Genomic DNA, 17,235 nt, shown 5'->3' on the forward strand with positions numbered 1-17,235 from the left:
TTACAGTTTACTACCGCAGGTTTGCAGAGTAATTTGTTTCTACGCCGATTTTCACTTTGGTGTTTGTACAGTGCTTCTTTATGGTGGAACATGTTACAAGAACCTTAGAGAGGTTTGAACAATACTATTGCCCTATAATTCACAGCTATCTTTGCATATGAGAGGACTACATCCTTATCAAATGTATGCCCCATTGTACATCATATTTTAATGTAGAGTGTCTTCTTTGCTGGTACTACGATGGACAGCTACCAGTGTTTCAGGAGATCTGCTATAAATTTTAGCTGTCAGCAATACAAATGTTTTTACATTCTGAAAATTGTGCGTCAAGTCGTACCATATCCTTGAAATTTATTTAGTTTTTGTGTGTTAGGCATGTATGGTTCCATACGCAGACAAATATCAAGCTTCTTTTTCTTGTCCCTTTGTCTTGCATTGGTGCAGGTTCAGCATGGGTATGGACAGATTTTGCATGGTTAATTTAAGGGGTGGTCAGATCCTTTCCTGTCAGTGCATTTTTACCCCTGGGACAGAATGTGTGTACCCCAAGTGTCTGCAAGTAGTACAGTTCATATGAAAGTGAGTGACAGTTTTCTAAATGTTTGCAAATCATGTGACAAAGGCGGGACTTGGGCACTAGCCCAGTATTCACCTAGTCGGATGTAGGAAACTGCCTAACAATCACATCAAGGCGGGCTGGTGCACCAACCCTCATCATTAATCTAACGGTCAGATTCAGTCCATGCTCAGCGCACCTCCCTGCCATGGAAGCAGCTCTTTAACCTCCAGCTATCCGGGTAGGTGCAAACAAATACTACAGTGACATTTACGTTAGGTAGATTTTAGTAGTAATGAATATATTGTGATATTTTGAAATATTAAGTCTGCCACAAAAGTAATACGCAAACTTTTATTCCTTATAATCGTATTCTGGGAAACTTACTTTCATATTGGACTCTGTGCAATTACTTTTCTTTATTTTACTTTTTAATTCCCAACAGAATGGTTACATTTAAAACGTTAGCTACTTTTCACCATCTCTAACAGCCTGCGTGATTATGGCCTTCTGTGTTTGTGTATACCCAGAGCTTGATTTATAAGAAAGAGGTTCTGATACTGTGACTGTCGGGGGGGGGGGGGGGGGGGTTAGATTGAGACTTAATAAAAGGTTATTTTAACTCCTTCTTCTTCTTCTTCTTCTTCTTCTTCTTCTTTCTGAGCATTTCAAAAGTGTGAATACAGCATAAAAAGAAATAAAACTTCCATGTGCACCAACAATCTTTTATCATATGTTTTATTAATTAAGTTAATATTTCTCAGATAACGATTATTTACAAAACAGAAATTATAGTAGGATGAACACCCACAAATCTAAAATATTAAGATGTTGTAAAATGAAAACAAAACTTAAATGTTTGTACCTACATTTATAAAACTGTTCAAAGTTTAAAGATTTTCATTGCACATCCCTCCCCCCCCCCCCCCCCCCTCCCTGCCCCCTCCCGTACTGTGGATGTCTATAATGGAGTGTCACCCAAGAACAGCCAAGATTCCGTCTACTGTGAAGGGTCAGAACAAGTTGGTAGTGGACGATTCCAATTCAGAAAGAGTACTGAAGAAACAGTTTTTATTAACAGAGAGGCTCTACTATCAGTAATGATCAGATTCATTTGGGAAAACCCTCTGTTAGGCTCACTAGATGGCTATGCAATTGTCTTGATGATAGTTGTCAACAGGAGAAAATTCATGAGATACTTCGTTTTGTTTTCACAATTCCATCAAAGATCTCACAATAGTCAAAAACATACAAAATGCTTTAATTGTATCGTGTTTGTTCAGCTCAAAGCAAACTGCAACTGACTCAACCTCTTTTTCCCCAAAAGTAATCTTTAATGTCTTCGCGCCAAGTGCTTGTGTCAACTATACAGGCTGAATCGACCAAAGCTGCATCTTCCCCCGCTCAGCGTTCTCTTTTCTGTTGCTTGTAAAAGGTTCTCATAAAAGTCTTCAGGATTAATAGGCAGTTTAAGCTTATCCATTATACGCATTTTACAACCCGTGACTATTAATTCAATGTAAACACATAAAACTACAACCACTTACTTTTTTGAATAGTTATTTATTATTCCATGAATCAGTTTTCACACCTTTTCAGTTTCATATTCAAACGGTTTTCTGGACGTTACAAAACTATTTCAAGCATAAGCTGGGGCTCACTGACAAGAAGTGGAACATGCTTTAATGTATTGTTTATCTGTTGATATGGATACAAAATTCAGTTTTGTACTAACTGCAACAGTATGGGCAGCTTTTTTTCTGTTAATGTCCATCTGTCTGCTTCCATTTTGATGGCCAGTTGGTACATCACTTCACATGCTTTTGTACAATCTCTATTCATTTACATTGTGACTGAAACTTCGCCAGCATCCAGCATGTGCTATACAACTGTTTCATGTAGCAAAGATCCTGACAAAAAGATAGTTCTACTTTGTTCAGAGATGTAATTTGTTCTTGTTTGCATGTATTAATGTCGATATAAGGGCAAATATTTTAGTCAGACTGCCGATAACTAGAGAGCACAAAATAAAATAATATAAATAAAATGTCAAGTGATTTGATGTCTTATTTCTATTCATATATTAACTTATAATATAGTCAGTTAATGAGCAAATATTGTAATCAAGATTGGCATTAACATGAATGCCCAGGAATAAAGTAATACAGAGTTACGTTATTTGCAATGAGGTATAGCTGTTTGTACACACATCGAAAAAAAAAAGTTTTGCGTCACCCTGGTTCCCAGAACTCCTGAAGATAGACATTGACTGTGGATATTGTATCACAGGCACAGTCTCTTTCACTGTTCAGAGATGTCACTAAACCCGCCCAAAAAATGTAAACAACCATGCATGAGCAGCGCCTGTTAGCAGAGGGAGTTTGACAGCCGATCAGTTCCAGTCATTCCACCAGGAAGGGGGAAGGTGGTACACAGCTCATGTTGCCTGTAATTCAACCATGCCTAGACGGTCAGTACCGCGGTTCGATTGTGTCCGCATTGTTACTTTGTGCCATGAAGGGCTCTCAACAAGAGAAATGTCCAGGTGTCTCAGAGTGAACCAAAGTGATATTGTTCTGACATGGAGGAGATACAGAGAGACAGGACCTGCCGATGACACGCCTCGCTCAGGCCGCCCAAGGGCTACTACTGCAATGGATGATTACAGATTATGGCTCTGAGGAACCCTGACAGCAGTGCCACCATGTTGAGTAATGCTTTTCGTGCAGCCACAGGATGTTCTGTTACGACTCAAACTGTGTGCAATAGGCTGCATGATGTGCAATTTGACTCCCGACGTCCTTGGCGAGGTCCATCTTTGCAATCACAACACCATGCAGCACGGTATAGATGGACCCAACAACATGCCGAATGGACCGCTCAGAATTGGCATCATGTTCTCTTCACCGATGAGTTTCGCCAATGCCTTCAACCAGACAATCATCTGAGACGTGTTTGGAGGCAACCAGGTCAGGCTGAACACCTTAGACACACTATCCAGCGAGTGCAGAAATGTGGAGGTTACCTGCTGTTTTGGGGTGGCATTATGTGGGGCCGACGTACGCCGCTGGTGGTCGTGGATGGCGCTGTAACAGCTGTATGATACATGAGTGCTATCCTCCAACCGATAGTGCAACAATATCGGCAGCATATTGGTGAGTCATTCGTCATCATGGACAACAATTTGCGCCCCCATCATGCACATCTTGTGAATGACTTCCTTCAGAATAACGACATTGCTCAACTAGAGTGGTCAGTATGTTCTCCAGACATGAACTTTATTGAACATGCCTGCAGTAGATTGAAAAGGGCTGTTTATGGGCAACGTGACCCACCCACCACTCTGAGGGCTCTATGCTGAATCACCATTGAGGAGTGGGACAATCTGGACCTTGATGAACTTGTAGATAGTATGCCACGACGAATACATGCATGCATCACTGTAAGAGGACGTGATACTGGGTATTAGAGGTACCGGTGTGTACGGCAGTCTGGGCCGCCACCTCTGATGGTCTCGCTGTATGATGGTGCAACATGCAATGTGTGGTTTTCATGAGCAGTAAAAAGGGTGGAAATGATGTTTATGTTGATCTGTATTCCAATATTCTGTACAGGTTCCGGAACTCTTGAGACCGAGGTGATGCAAAACTTTTTTTGATGTGTGTATGATCATGACCTTTATATTTAAATTTAAAGCAATAAAAAAACCTTTCAAATGACATACTGACTTATTTCTGTTCTTACATTAACATGATCTGGAATATTAGTAAGAGTAGATTCCGTGTATTTTAGGTAAAGGTAATATGTATAAAAGTTATAGTGTATGTAATGAACTAAAGTCATTTGAATGACCATGCATTTTATATTTAAAACCAAGAACAAAAGTTGAAATGACCTGTTGACTTATTTCTGTTCTCGCATTAACATGATCTGGGATATTATTAAAGGCTGATTCTGTTTGTTTCAGCTAGAGGTAATATGTATAAAAGTACTGATTTAAGTTAGCAGTAGGAGGCTTTACCATTTAAAAAGATACTACAGATTTGTTCTGTGGTAGAATATTTACATTGACACCATTGTAGTTAAATAAGTACAGAGTAAGTCAACAGTTCATTTGAACTTTCGTTTTTGGTTTTAAATATAAAATGTACTGTTATACAAATGGATTTAGTTGTTTATACATATTACCTTTACCTAAAATAAACAGAATCTACTCTTACTATTATTCCAGATCATGTTAAGGTAAGAAAAGAAATAAATCAGCAGTTCATTTGGAAAGTTTGTTATTGTTTTAAGTTTAAATATAAAGGTCATGGTCATACAAACATCTGTATCTCATTTAAAATACTATAACTCTTTATTATTTTATTCCTGGGCATTCATGTTAATGCCAATCTTGATTAAAATATTTTTTCATAAATTGACTGTATTATACATTAATATACAAATAGAAGTAAGACATCAGATCACTTAACATTTTATGTATTTTATTTTATTTTGTGCTCTCATGTTATCACCAGTCGGATTAAAATACTTGCCTTCATATGGACTTTAATACATGTAAGCAAAAACTAGTTACATCTCTGTGAAAATTAGGCCAATGCCATATCTTTTTGTCAAGATCTTTGTTGCAAGCTACAGTTGTATAGCACATGCTGGATGCTGGAAAAGTTTCACTGTCACATTGTAAATGAATACAGATTGTATAAAAGCATGTGAAGTGATGTACCAACTGGCCATCAAAATGGAAGCAGACAGATATACACTAATGCAAAAAAGTCCCCATACTGTTGCAGTTAGTAGTAAACTAAATTTTGCATCCATATCGACAGATAAACAATAGTCATGGTGATACATTAAAGCATGTTCCATCTTCTTGTCACAGCACCCAGCATTATGCTACAAATAGTGATCTAACTCGTATGAAGATGAACCTGAAACGTTTGAAAACTGGTTCATGGAATAATAAACAATTATTCAAAAAAGTGAGTGGTTGCAGTTTTTCTTTTTTTTTTACATTAATGGGCTGTTCTTTAGTTTTTTCATACAGTTTGATTCCCATAAATCTTTTTATTTTTTGCAGAAGCTCAATGACAATGACAGAAGACAAGCGTTTTGAGTTTCGTTTGCAGTTGTAACAATTAAATGAGGATGGCATTGTTGATCGCTTAATTTTTAGCAACGAAGCCGCTTTTCACACTAATGGAAAAGTGAACAGGCATAATTGTCGAATATAGGGTACAAAGCATCCACACAAATGCATTAAATTTGAGCGTGATTCCCCAAAGGTAAATGTTTTTTGTGCTGTGTCGCGTCGAAAACTGCGCAGTCCATTCTTCTTTGCCGAGAGCACTGTCACTGGATATTCCTACTTGGACATGTTGCAGCAATGGCTGATGCCTCAAATGCAGTCGGACTCTCCATACATCTTGCTGCAGGATGGGGCTCCACCCCATTTTCATCGTGAAGTTCGTGGGTACCTTAACACAGAGCTGGCGCATCGATGGATTGGGCGTGCTACAGAAGGGGACAGTTGTTTCATGAAATGGCCTCCCTGATCATCTAGTCTCATTCCGTGTGACTTTTTTCTGTGGGGACACATTAAAGATCAGGTTTATGTACCGCCTCTATCATGTGATGTAGCAGAGCTCCGGGAGAGAATACGGAAAGTGACTGCCACAGTCTGCCAGGTCACTCATGGTTCGCATATCGAATGTTTGTAGAAAAAACATTCAGAGTTCGTTCTTCAAAATGCAATATTTATGACATCTGTACAATGTTTAGTTCTTGTGCAATAAATAATTGAAAGTTTTCCCGGACTTTATGTACATCCTGCATTTATTAGACTGATATAAGTCTACATCTTGCAGTTCCTCGCAAACTTCTGAAAATTCATCAATGCCAAATAGAAAAAAAATTACATAGATGTCAATTTCCAAAGTAAGCCTTCATACTTGCATCTGTCCAAAGCATCACATGTTGGGTCTTCATTAGCTGCTGCAAAATGGTTAGCTGAAATTATTTGAAAACTGGACACTACCTGTCTTGTGTCCAACACTCTTCAAATTTTCAACAATTGAACAAGAAGTTCATCTGCAAACAAGTGCATCTCTAGGCTGTTCTTTGATGAGGCGTGGTGTAAACCATAAAGTGTTTCAATTACTGCTTTAAATGAGTTGAAACTTGTAATTTTCTTTATTATGTCACTTACACATAGTTCAAGCCTGCGATTACAGTGATATCAAACAATAACAGGCAGAAACTTGTATTTAAAAAGAGTCCAGTTGTCACTGCTGCTCAGTCATACATCACAGAAATTAATCTACTTTCTAAAATGTTTCATCTAATTTGTAGCCTTCAAGACATTGAGTCACAGAATAAAAAATGATGAGATGTCTCACTTCAGAGTTCAACTAATCGAAAAGTAAATTTATGTGGGATCTGTACTCAGTCTTGAAAGGCAAACTCAAACATTCAAAATCAGAGAACTGAGCAAACGCACCAGAATAGTGCTTCGGAAACCTTGGTGAAGTGTGTGGAGCATTTACAGAGGTATGGGGTTACCAGTGGGTACCATCACTAATGAAACACTGTGTTTATAACATGAATTACTTATTTTTCTTCTATCCTAACCATTTCTGAAAACTAAAGATTGATATGGTTACTGATATTCACACATGCTTTATTGGAATGGAGAATTCGGCCCATATTTAATCCATTGAGCATTTGCACATTGATTTCTGCTTCAAAGTTATTAAAAGATTGGTTTTCTTTTGCAATCTTACAGGCAGTGTGAAAAATTCTTGATGTAACTTCTTTTTCTTCTGATATGCTCATCAAACAAACATTTTCCAGTATTTCTTTTTGGAACTCTGCTAAAATTTTTATGGTTGCTTCAGTGAACAGCACAGTCTTTGTGATCAAATATCTTTTTTTCTCAATGCTATTTGTTGCTGGTGTCGAGTTTCCCCAAAACTAGTCATATCACATGCAATCCATTGCTGTTTCCCCAAGCCCCCCTCCCCCAACACCACCCAAAGATACGACTTTTCGGCAAGCCTCACTGCCCAGTTTCTTGTTGTTTACAATAAACCATTTTTATTTTTTACAAAACTTGCTCTTCTGTTCAAAAGTCCAACAGTGTGACCACTGTTTATCATCATCTTTGGTGTCATGAATAGAAGAAGATAGTGACACTGGCTGAAGCAGGTAATGGTGAAACCGATTAAACTGTTTACATTGGTGGTGGCAGGCATTTTTCAGCTTCGTCTAAGTTCTTGGGTTTTTTGCTGAAATAAATAATAATTGTATCCGTTATACATGGTGAGCAAAAGCTTTGCGCACTTTGAGTTTAAAATATTACTTGAGAGATCTGAGCAAGCACACCAGCTGAGCAAACACACCAGAATCGTGGCAGGTAGTATGGACACTTGACACACCAGCCTGAGTCCAATCTAAAAAACTGACTGAAGTGGCATATGGTGGTTGGCAGTAGTGTAGTGGAACATGCACAGAGTGGTGAACCAGGCTGAAAGGGGAAGATGGATCAGCTGGCCACAACCAACTGCCTTGCCTGCCACTGTGTACGTCTAGATAAAGTAAGTCTAGTCTCACACCAAGCAGTCATAATTTTACATTGCTTCACCTGCAGCAAAACTTCTATCTTACCACATCTCGAAACCTGTGGTTCTGATGTCACCCCCCCCCCCTCCCCCAAATCCCCCTTCATAGATACCAGTATTGGGTACCAGTGGGAACCTCACTAACAAAGCACTGTGTATACATGTATGTTCAAAGTGTTTTGTAACATGAACTTACTTATTGTTCTTCAGTTCTAACCATATCTGAATACTAATGATTGCTCCTTAATCACAATCAGCTGTAAATATGTCACTCATTCCTCTGTAGAATATTTTGAAATGTTGTTTAGGCTGCACGAACTGAACTGGAGGAGCAGGTGGCTTCTCTGGAGAAGGAGCTGGAAGCTGCAACAGAAGCTGGTCTTGAACTGAACCGGATGCTGTCAGATTTCCTCTCCACTCAACATGGCTCAGAAACATTGGTGAAAAGTGTGGAGCATTTACAAAAGCAACTTGATGCTCAACAACACACTATCACTGAAATGAATAATAATCTCAGCATCAAAAGCCAAGAGGTAAGAGTATGCTTCCATGTTAAACTGCATATTACTGTGAAAACAACTTTATTAAAGTTAGCTAACATGTGCTATAGGAAATGTTAGGGTAGTTAAAGACACTAATAGTAGTAGATGACTTTTGCTGTAACTGACATTGGCAAAAACAAAGCAGACATAGAATGCAGACTTGTAGTAGCAATAAGTGTGTTTTGTATTTGAAATAGAGATGTATTAACACTGCATATAAATTTAAGTGTTACGATGTGTCTTCTCAAAATATTTGTCTTTAATGTCTTCATAAATGAAAGTGAAACGAGAGAAGGAGCAATATACTGTGTTGTATAAGAACACTAATGTTACAGAAGAATACTGAAGATTATAATGGTAGATTGTATCACCAATGTAGAGGAACTGAATCGAATTGGAGAGAAACAAACTTTATGCCATAGGGTGACTAAAAGAATGTTTGAGTTGATAACACACATTCTGAGGAATCAAAGAATAATTAATTTTGTAATGGAGAGAAGTGTAGAGGAAGGGGATGTAAATTGTAGAGGGCGACCAAAGACTACAGTTCGTAGTTTCAAATGTATTAGTCCTCCTGTCTTCTGCTGCTCTCTTCCACAAAGCTTTCACTTCTGTTAATGCGATCCACCATCTTGTATTTTTTTCGTCCTTTCATTCTTCTCCAACACACCAATCCTTTTAATGGACTCACTAGTAGACAGTCCCATAGCAACATTTGACGAAGTCAGTTGTTTGTTCTTTTTCTCAAAGCTTCCAATATTGATCTCCTCTCCCCTATTCTTTCCAGCACTTCTTTATTAGACACACTGTTACCAACTAATCCTTCACATCCTCTTCCAAACCCACATCTCAAATGCTTGCAACCATCTTCTGTCCTCTTTACTTATTATCTATGTTTCAAGTTTCCAGCTGCATAGTGTGCCACACTCCTGAAACAAAATATTTAGCTAGACTTTTTGTGAGCTCGTTATCTAGCTTTCCATACAAGAAGTTCATCTTCCTGTTGAAAACTTCCTTAACTACCCCAATTTGAGCTTTGACCTACTATTGGCACCATAGATCTTCTGTTATTATCCTTCCTAGATATTTGAAATCTGTCACTTGGCTGATTTTAATTTGTTCTATTTTAATTTTATCTCCTTTGCCAATCACTACGCATATTGTTTCTTTTCCTTATTGAACACCATATCACATTTTTTGCCAGGACTCATTCAGATCTGTCCACATATGTTTGCTCTTCTTTCATTTCCTGCTAGTAACACCATATCATCTGCAAATTGTATAGTATACATGCTATTCTCTTTTCTCCTACACAAACTCCACTTTTTTTTCCAGCTGAACCCATCTGCATCTCTTGTTCCTTTACACTTTCTAATCCCAAAACTGTTCTGCAATGAAGCAACTAGTATTTGCATAAAACCTTCTGCTCTCCACTCTCAGTAATACTTTGTATTTTAACTGCATGAGAAATTAAATTAATAGTCCTATGTCCTTCACACTTGTCAGTATTCTTCCTTTTTCTATTGGTGTCATTACTGTTATGATAGAATCCTCTGCCTATTCTCGTATTTTGTACATCTCACTACAAAAGTGGTCTCTCTCTCTCTCCCTCCCTCCCTCCCTCCCCCCCCCCTCCCTCCTCCCTCCCTCCCTCCCCTCCCCACTCCCACTTGCCCCCCCCCCCTCCCTCCTCTTCCTCTGTCTCCCAAGCTATTCATCACTTCTGCTGGTAAATCAATTCCCGCATCTTATTCATTGTTTTTTGCGCTTCATCCTTTTTCGTCATCTGGCTGTCTTTATGTTGCTTGAGCTTTGATCCATCTCATAAAGACACAGTATATATTCTTGCCATCCATTTAACGCATCTTATGGCTCTTGGGTTGCTGTTTCTTCCTTTCTTTCAATTTCCCTATTAAACATCCTGTTCATATCTCCATAGCTTATATGTACATCATTTCATACATTCACTTTTTCTCTGTTTCCTAACATTTTCATTTCATCCATTTTTCTCTTGCATGTTTTATTTTTCTCCTTAATTCATTATTCAGTTTCCTGTGTCATTTTTCCTTCTGTATTTCTTCCATTTCCTTTGCTCTTCCATCATTTTCAACATGTATTCTGTTACCCATTCATTCCTGGTGACTTCAGACTTTGTTTTCTGCAACATATGTTGCAGCTGCCATGAGACTGCCCTTTTCCTCCCCATACTTTTTGCATCTTTACTTGTATTTCCCCTATGACCAGGCAAAGAATTTGCATTAAATTTTGCTTGAAAATGGAGTAAAGTGCAGCACCACATTTGAAATGTTGATTGTGGCTTTTGACCAGTCTGCTATGAGTAAGATACGAGTTTACTGGTGGTATAAACATTTCATAGAGGGTCAAGAAAACATTGAAGACGACAACTGCCCTGGTTGCCCTAGCACATCAGTTACTGATGATGAAGAAAATGGTTCTGGAAAATCATTGAATCACCATCAGAGAGGTTTGCCCATAACAAGCAATTTTGGATGTTTAAAGCATAAAATGTGTAGCAGGAAAGTTTGTGTGAAAATTGTTGAATTTCAACCGAAACAGCATCGTATAGACGTTGCTCAGGAATTGCTGAACAAAATTGACAACAATTCAGAACTTCTAACAGGTGACGAAATGTTGGTGTAGAGATACGATGTCGAAACCGAGGCCCAATTATCCCAATGGAAACTTCCTGAAGAGCTAAGACTGAAAAATATTCAACAATTACAGTCACATATGAAGGTTCTTCTCACAGTTTGCTTTGATTACTATGGGATATTCCATCATGAGTTCCTGCCTTATGACCATACGATCAGTAAGGAATACTATCTGGAAGTCGCATTTGTGAGAAGAAATCTGAAGAAAATGACCAGAATTGTGGCCAAACCACTTGGGCAAATTGCATCACAATAATGTTCCTGCTTACACCTCGATACTTGTTCATGATTTTGGCAAAAAACAAAACTGTTATGTTGCCTTAGCCACCATATTCCCTGGACATGGCCCCCTGTGATTTCTTTCTATTCCTGAGGCTGAAGAGAAACATGAAAGGATGTCATTTTGCCACCATCGATGTGTAAAAACAGAATCACTGAAGGAGCTGAACACTATATCGAAAAGTGACTTCCAGAAGTGCTTCCAAGATTGTAAAAAGTATTGGCACAAGTGTATTATATCTGGGGCAACTACTTTGAAGGGGACAAAGTTGATGAATAAATAAAGATTCTTTAAGAAAAACAAAAATCCCCATAACTTTATCACACCTCGTATGTAGTCATATAGGTACCTCTATCCATTTAGACTAGAATCTCATTTATATCATTTCATTTTGTGGTTCTGAAACAACATGTTGCCAACAGCTAACGAGTTTCTTTTGCAAAAATAATTAGTCTTTCGCCTCATATCATTGCTTGTTCATAGTCCATAGTGTCTTACTATATCTCCTTCCATTCCTTTCACCCACCACAGCATTCCAATTCCCCATAGCAGTTATGCAGGCATTTCTTATGGGAAAAATATTTTATCTTTTCATAGTTTTCTTTTGTCTCCTCATCTTTACTGTGGATGGTTTTCATGTGTACCTGTATGAATACCACATCTTTTGACTTTCGTGAGGTCTTATATGAATCTGCCATCTGTCTACATGTTCCACTTTTTTTCCATCCAAACAATATTCTCTCTCCATTTTCTCAACGTTTTTCCTCTTGTTGTTGTTGTTGTGGTCTTCAGTCCTGAGACTGGTTTGATGCAGCTCTCCATGCTACTCTATCCTGTGCAAGCTTTTTCATCTCCCAGTACCTACTGCAACCTACATCCTTCTGAATCTGCTTAGCGTATTCATCTCTTGGTCTCCCTCTACGATTTTTACCCTCCACGCTGCCCTCCAATACTAAATTGGTGATCCCTTGATGCCTCAGAACATGTCCTACCAACCGATCCCTTCTTCTGGTCAAGTCGTGCCACAAACTTCTCTTCTCCCCAATCCTATTCAATACTTCCTCATTAGTTATGTGATCTACCCATCTAATCTTCAGCATTCTTCTGTAGCACCACATTTCGAAAGCTTCTATTCTCTTCTTGTCCAAACTATTTATCGTCCATGTTTCACTTCCATACATGGCTACACTCCATACGAATACTTTCAGAAATGACTTTCTGACACTTAAATCAATACTGGATGTTAACAAATTTCTCTTCTTCAGAAACACTTTCCTTGCCATTGCCAGTCTACATTTTATATCCTCTCTACTTCGACCATCATCAGTTATTTTGCTCCCCAAATAGCAAAACTCCTTTACTACTTTAAGTGCCTCATTTCCTAATCTAATTCCCTCAGCATCACCCGACTTAATTAGACTACATTCCATTATCCTTGTTTTGCTTTTGTTGATGTTCATCTTATATCCTCCTTTCAAGACACTGTCCATTCCATTCAACTGCTCTTGCAAGTCCTTCGCTGTCTCTGACAGAATTACAATGTCATCGGCGAACCTCAAAGTTTTTATTTCTTCTCCATGAATTTTAATACCTACTCCGAATTTTTCTTTTGTTTCCTTTACTGCTTGCTCAATATACAGATTGAACAACATCGGGGAGAGGCTACAACCCTGTCTTACTCCCTTCCCAACCACTGCTTCCCTTTCATGTCCCTCGACTCTTATAACTGCCATCTGGTTTCTGTACAAATTGTAAATAGCCTTTCGCTCCCTGTATTTTACCCCTGCCACCTTTAGAATTTGAAAGAGAGTATTCCAGTCAACATTGTCAAAAGCTTTCTCTAAGTCTACAAATGCTAGAAACGTAGGTTTGCCTTTCCTTAATCTTTCTTCTAAGATAACTCGTAAGGTCAGGATTGCCTCACGTGTTCCAGTGTTTCTACGGAATCCAAACTGATCTTCCCCGAGGTTGGCTTCTACTAGTTTTTCCATTCGTCTGTAAAGAATTCGTGTTAGTATTTTGCAGCTGTGACTTATTAAGCTGATAGTTCGGTAATTTTCACATCTGTCAACACCTGCTTTCTTTGGGATTGGAATTATTATATTCTTCTTGAAGTCTGAGGGTATTTCTCCTGTTTCATACATCTTGCTCACCAGATAGTAGAGTTTTGTCAGGACTGGCTCTCCCATGGCCGTCAGTAGTTCCAATGGAATATTGTCTACTCCGGGGGCCTTGTTTCGACTCAGGTCTTTCAGTGCTCTGTCAAACTCTTCACGCAGTATCATATCTCCCATTTCATCTTCATCTACATCCTCTTCCATTTCCATAATATTGTCCTCAAGTACATCGCCCTTGTATAGACCCTCTATATACTCCTTCCACCTTTCTGCTTTCCCTTCTTTGCTTAGAACTGGGTTTCCATCTGAGCTCTTGATATTCATACAAGTCGTTCTCTTATCTCCAAAGGTCTCTTTAATTTTCCTGTAGGCGGTATCTATCTTACCCCTAGTGAGATAGGCCTCTACACCCTTACATTTGTCCTCTAGCCATCCCTGCTTAGCCATTTTGCACTTCCTGTCGATCTCATTTTTGAGACGTTTGTATTCCTTTTTGCCTGTTTCACTTACTGCATTTTTATATTTTCTCCTTTCATCAATTAAACTCTTACGAGTAGTAAAACATAAATACATCACTTTTTATCACACTATTTCTTCTCCATCTCACCTCACACATACCAATTACATCCAGGTTGTTCTTTACTATCTCTTGTATGGCATTATCTAACTTTCCTCTCTACAGTATAGTTAGTATATTTCATGTTTCTGTTCTCGTAATTTGCTGGTTTTTTATTGTTTGTGGGTATTCTCTCTCAATTTATTCCTCTACCAGAGGTCAGAGCAATCTGGAATCTTTTACATGAATCACCAAACAACAAGTTGGGCATTAAACTTCCTGGCAGATTAAAACTATGTACTGGACCAAGACTTGAACTCAGGACATTTTCCTTTCATTGGCAAGTGCTCTACCAACTGAGCTACTCAAGCACAATTCACAACCCATCCTCACAGCTTTACTTCTGCCAATACCTTGTCTGGATAATTTCTGTGAAGTTTGGAAGGTAGGAGATGAAGTACTAACAAAAGTGAAGCTGTAAGGTCGAGTCATGAGCCGTACTTGGGTAGCTCAGTTAAAAGAGCACTTAACCGCAAAAGACAAAGGTGCCAAGTTCGAGTCTCATTCCAGCACACAGTTTTAATCTGCCAGGAAGTTTCATATCAGTGTACATTCTGCCTCAGAGTGAAAATTTCATTCTGGAAACAATTTTGACATGTTTTACATTTTCACATCTGTTTGAAAAAAGTTCCTTTCATAAATTACTCTTGCACGAAAGTGTATGGCCTCCATCAATACTTCCTGCTTGTTCCATTCATAAGTATTGTGTATATATTATTGAATCTTTTTTCTGTAACTTCTATTGCTCCATCCTACCAAAAATGTGATCGAAACATTGTTGTAACAGCATGTTAAAGGGATGATGAGCAGAAACATTCTGATCTCCTCCTTAATAGTGTGTTGATCCACCTATGTAATGCAATACAACACTGATTCTGCCTGAATGAACTCCACAGGTCTGAGGTAGGTTACCAGAAGTATATAGCATCTGATGTATATGCAGAGCTCCTGCTGCAGTTCCCGTAAATTACAGGTCTGTTGACTGTGGGCCTGGAGCTGCTGCTTGATAGTGTCCCAGATGCTTTCCATCAGGTTCCGATCAGTCAAATCTGGTCATCAAGAAATCAAGATGAGTTTGCTATCATGATCCTTAAACCATTGTAGCACAATTCTGGACCTGTGACACAGACAGTTGTCCTGCTAGGTAGATGCCATTGGGGAAGAAATGTAGGGAATGCAGTAGTCTACCATAATGTTCACATAGTTCATAGCTGTCTTGATACCCTCAATTACAGCCACAGATCACATGAAAGCCCACAATATCATTCCCCAAAGCATAACACTGCCCCAAGCAGGCATTCACCTGGATGGCAATGTATCCAGATTCAACCATCAACCTGGTGTAACGAGAAACGTGATTCATCTGACCATGCAGCACATTTCCATTATTGATTCACAGTTTATCTTGATCATCTCGTACCCATTGCAATCATAATTGATTAAATATTTGGGTCAACATGGGAACACACAGCGATCATCTGCTGTGGAACCCAATGTTTAACAATATGCACTGAACAGTGTGCTCCAAAACACTTGGGCCTGCACCGGCAATGTTCTCTGTCATCAAATCTGCCACAGGTTGCTGCCTATCATGCATTACAGAGTGGGCAAGTCTCCAACCTCCACAATCACTGATATGGGGTGTGGACGTCCAACACCTTGTCACCCAGTCATGGATTTGCTGTTCTTCAACCACAGTCCATTGGTTCTCACAACAGTAGCATGCAAACAGTCAATCAGCTTCACTATTTTTGAGATGCTTACACCCAGGTGTTCACCATTTGTCATTTGCCTCAGCGCCTGGAGATGGCAGTGGCCATGTGTGTCTGAGTTGTTGTGTGAATGTGTATATTTCTTCTACATCTGATGATGAAGGGCTTAGTCCAGAATCTGAATATTTCCAACATTCTTATTCATTGTGCCTGTTTGTGACTTAATGCCTCCTCTGTGTGATGAGTGGCAGTCTGTCCTTTTCATATAATTGTTTTTCTATCCTGAATTTTCTGTTGTTTTTATTTTGCCATGTATCAAAGTAACTTATGTCGGTGGATTTTTCCACTTGTTACCCATATCATCACTAGAATGATTTTCCATTAAGTCTGTGCTTTGCTTGTATACTTCCCTTTCCACTTCACTTGCCAGCCAGCAGTGCTATTAGGCAGCATTCAATTTAATGGTGGTCGTTCTCATAATGTTTCGCTCCTCATGTTTTGGCTCATCCATGTATAGGAAGAGGCATGAGACCAGATTTGCTGTAGGGAGAAAAATATATTGAAATATAGCATTGGCAATTATTAGGTAATTTCAGCACAAACTTAATTGAGTTGAATTGTGCCGTTACCCTTTGCATAACTGCTATTACCTGGAACCATGAGTTGGTTCAGCTACAAGTTCTGTCTTCTCCTATATATTTTATTATTAAATGGACTATATGGTTTTCTTTGTCAGTTAATTACTTCAACTGTAGTAAAAGTATGCCTACTTTTATATGGAAAATATCTGTAATTTTCTAATAATTGACTTGGACCTCATACATTTTGTGTAAAATTGCGATTGTCTATTGTGGTGATTTTAGTTTTTAACTGTCATGTGATGTCTTCCAGAATGAAAATCTTCAACAGGAACTGGCTGCAGCAACCGAAAAACTCTCAGTACAAGAAGAGGAGTTACAGAAAGTAAGATTACACATTAATGATAACATTGATAACAACAATAACATTAATAATATAATCCATGTGACGTGTAGATAGAACTTAATAAACTATTGAAAATAACTGGGCGCGGGGGGGGGGGGGGGGGGGGGGGAGATAAATCGATATTTTCGGAAGTC

The 17,235-nt window shown here is 38.7% G+C and overlaps 1 protein-coding gene across 3 annotated transcripts in view; it reads left to right on the plus strand.

Moving 5' to 3' along the window:
• LOC124803093 (melanoma inhibitory activity protein 2) overlaps window positions 1-17,235 on the plus strand; it is a 166,598-nt gene that overhangs the window by 50,417 nt on the left and 98,946 nt on the right. For all 3 annotated transcript variants that reach the window (XR_007017204.1, XM_047264245.1, XM_047264246.1), the window contains exons 7-8: window positions 8,487-8,711; window positions 17,009-17,080. Coding sequence is in view for 2 of the 3 variants with exons in the window: in XM_047264245.1 (XP_047120201.1) it covers window positions 8,487-8,711; window positions 17,009-17,080 (297 nt within the window). In the remaining variant the exon portion in view is untranslated. The remainder of the gene's footprint in view (window positions 1-8,486; window positions 8,712-17,008; window positions 17,081-17,235) is intronic.

The sequence above is a fragment of the Schistocerca piceifrons genome, chromosome 6 (genome assembly GCF_021461385.2).
Source record: "Schistocerca piceifrons isolate TAMUIC-IGC-003096 chromosome 6, iqSchPice1.1, whole genome shotgun sequence".
Lineage (NCBI taxonomy): Eukaryota > Metazoa > Arthropoda > Insecta > Orthoptera > Acrididae > Schistocerca > Schistocerca piceifrons.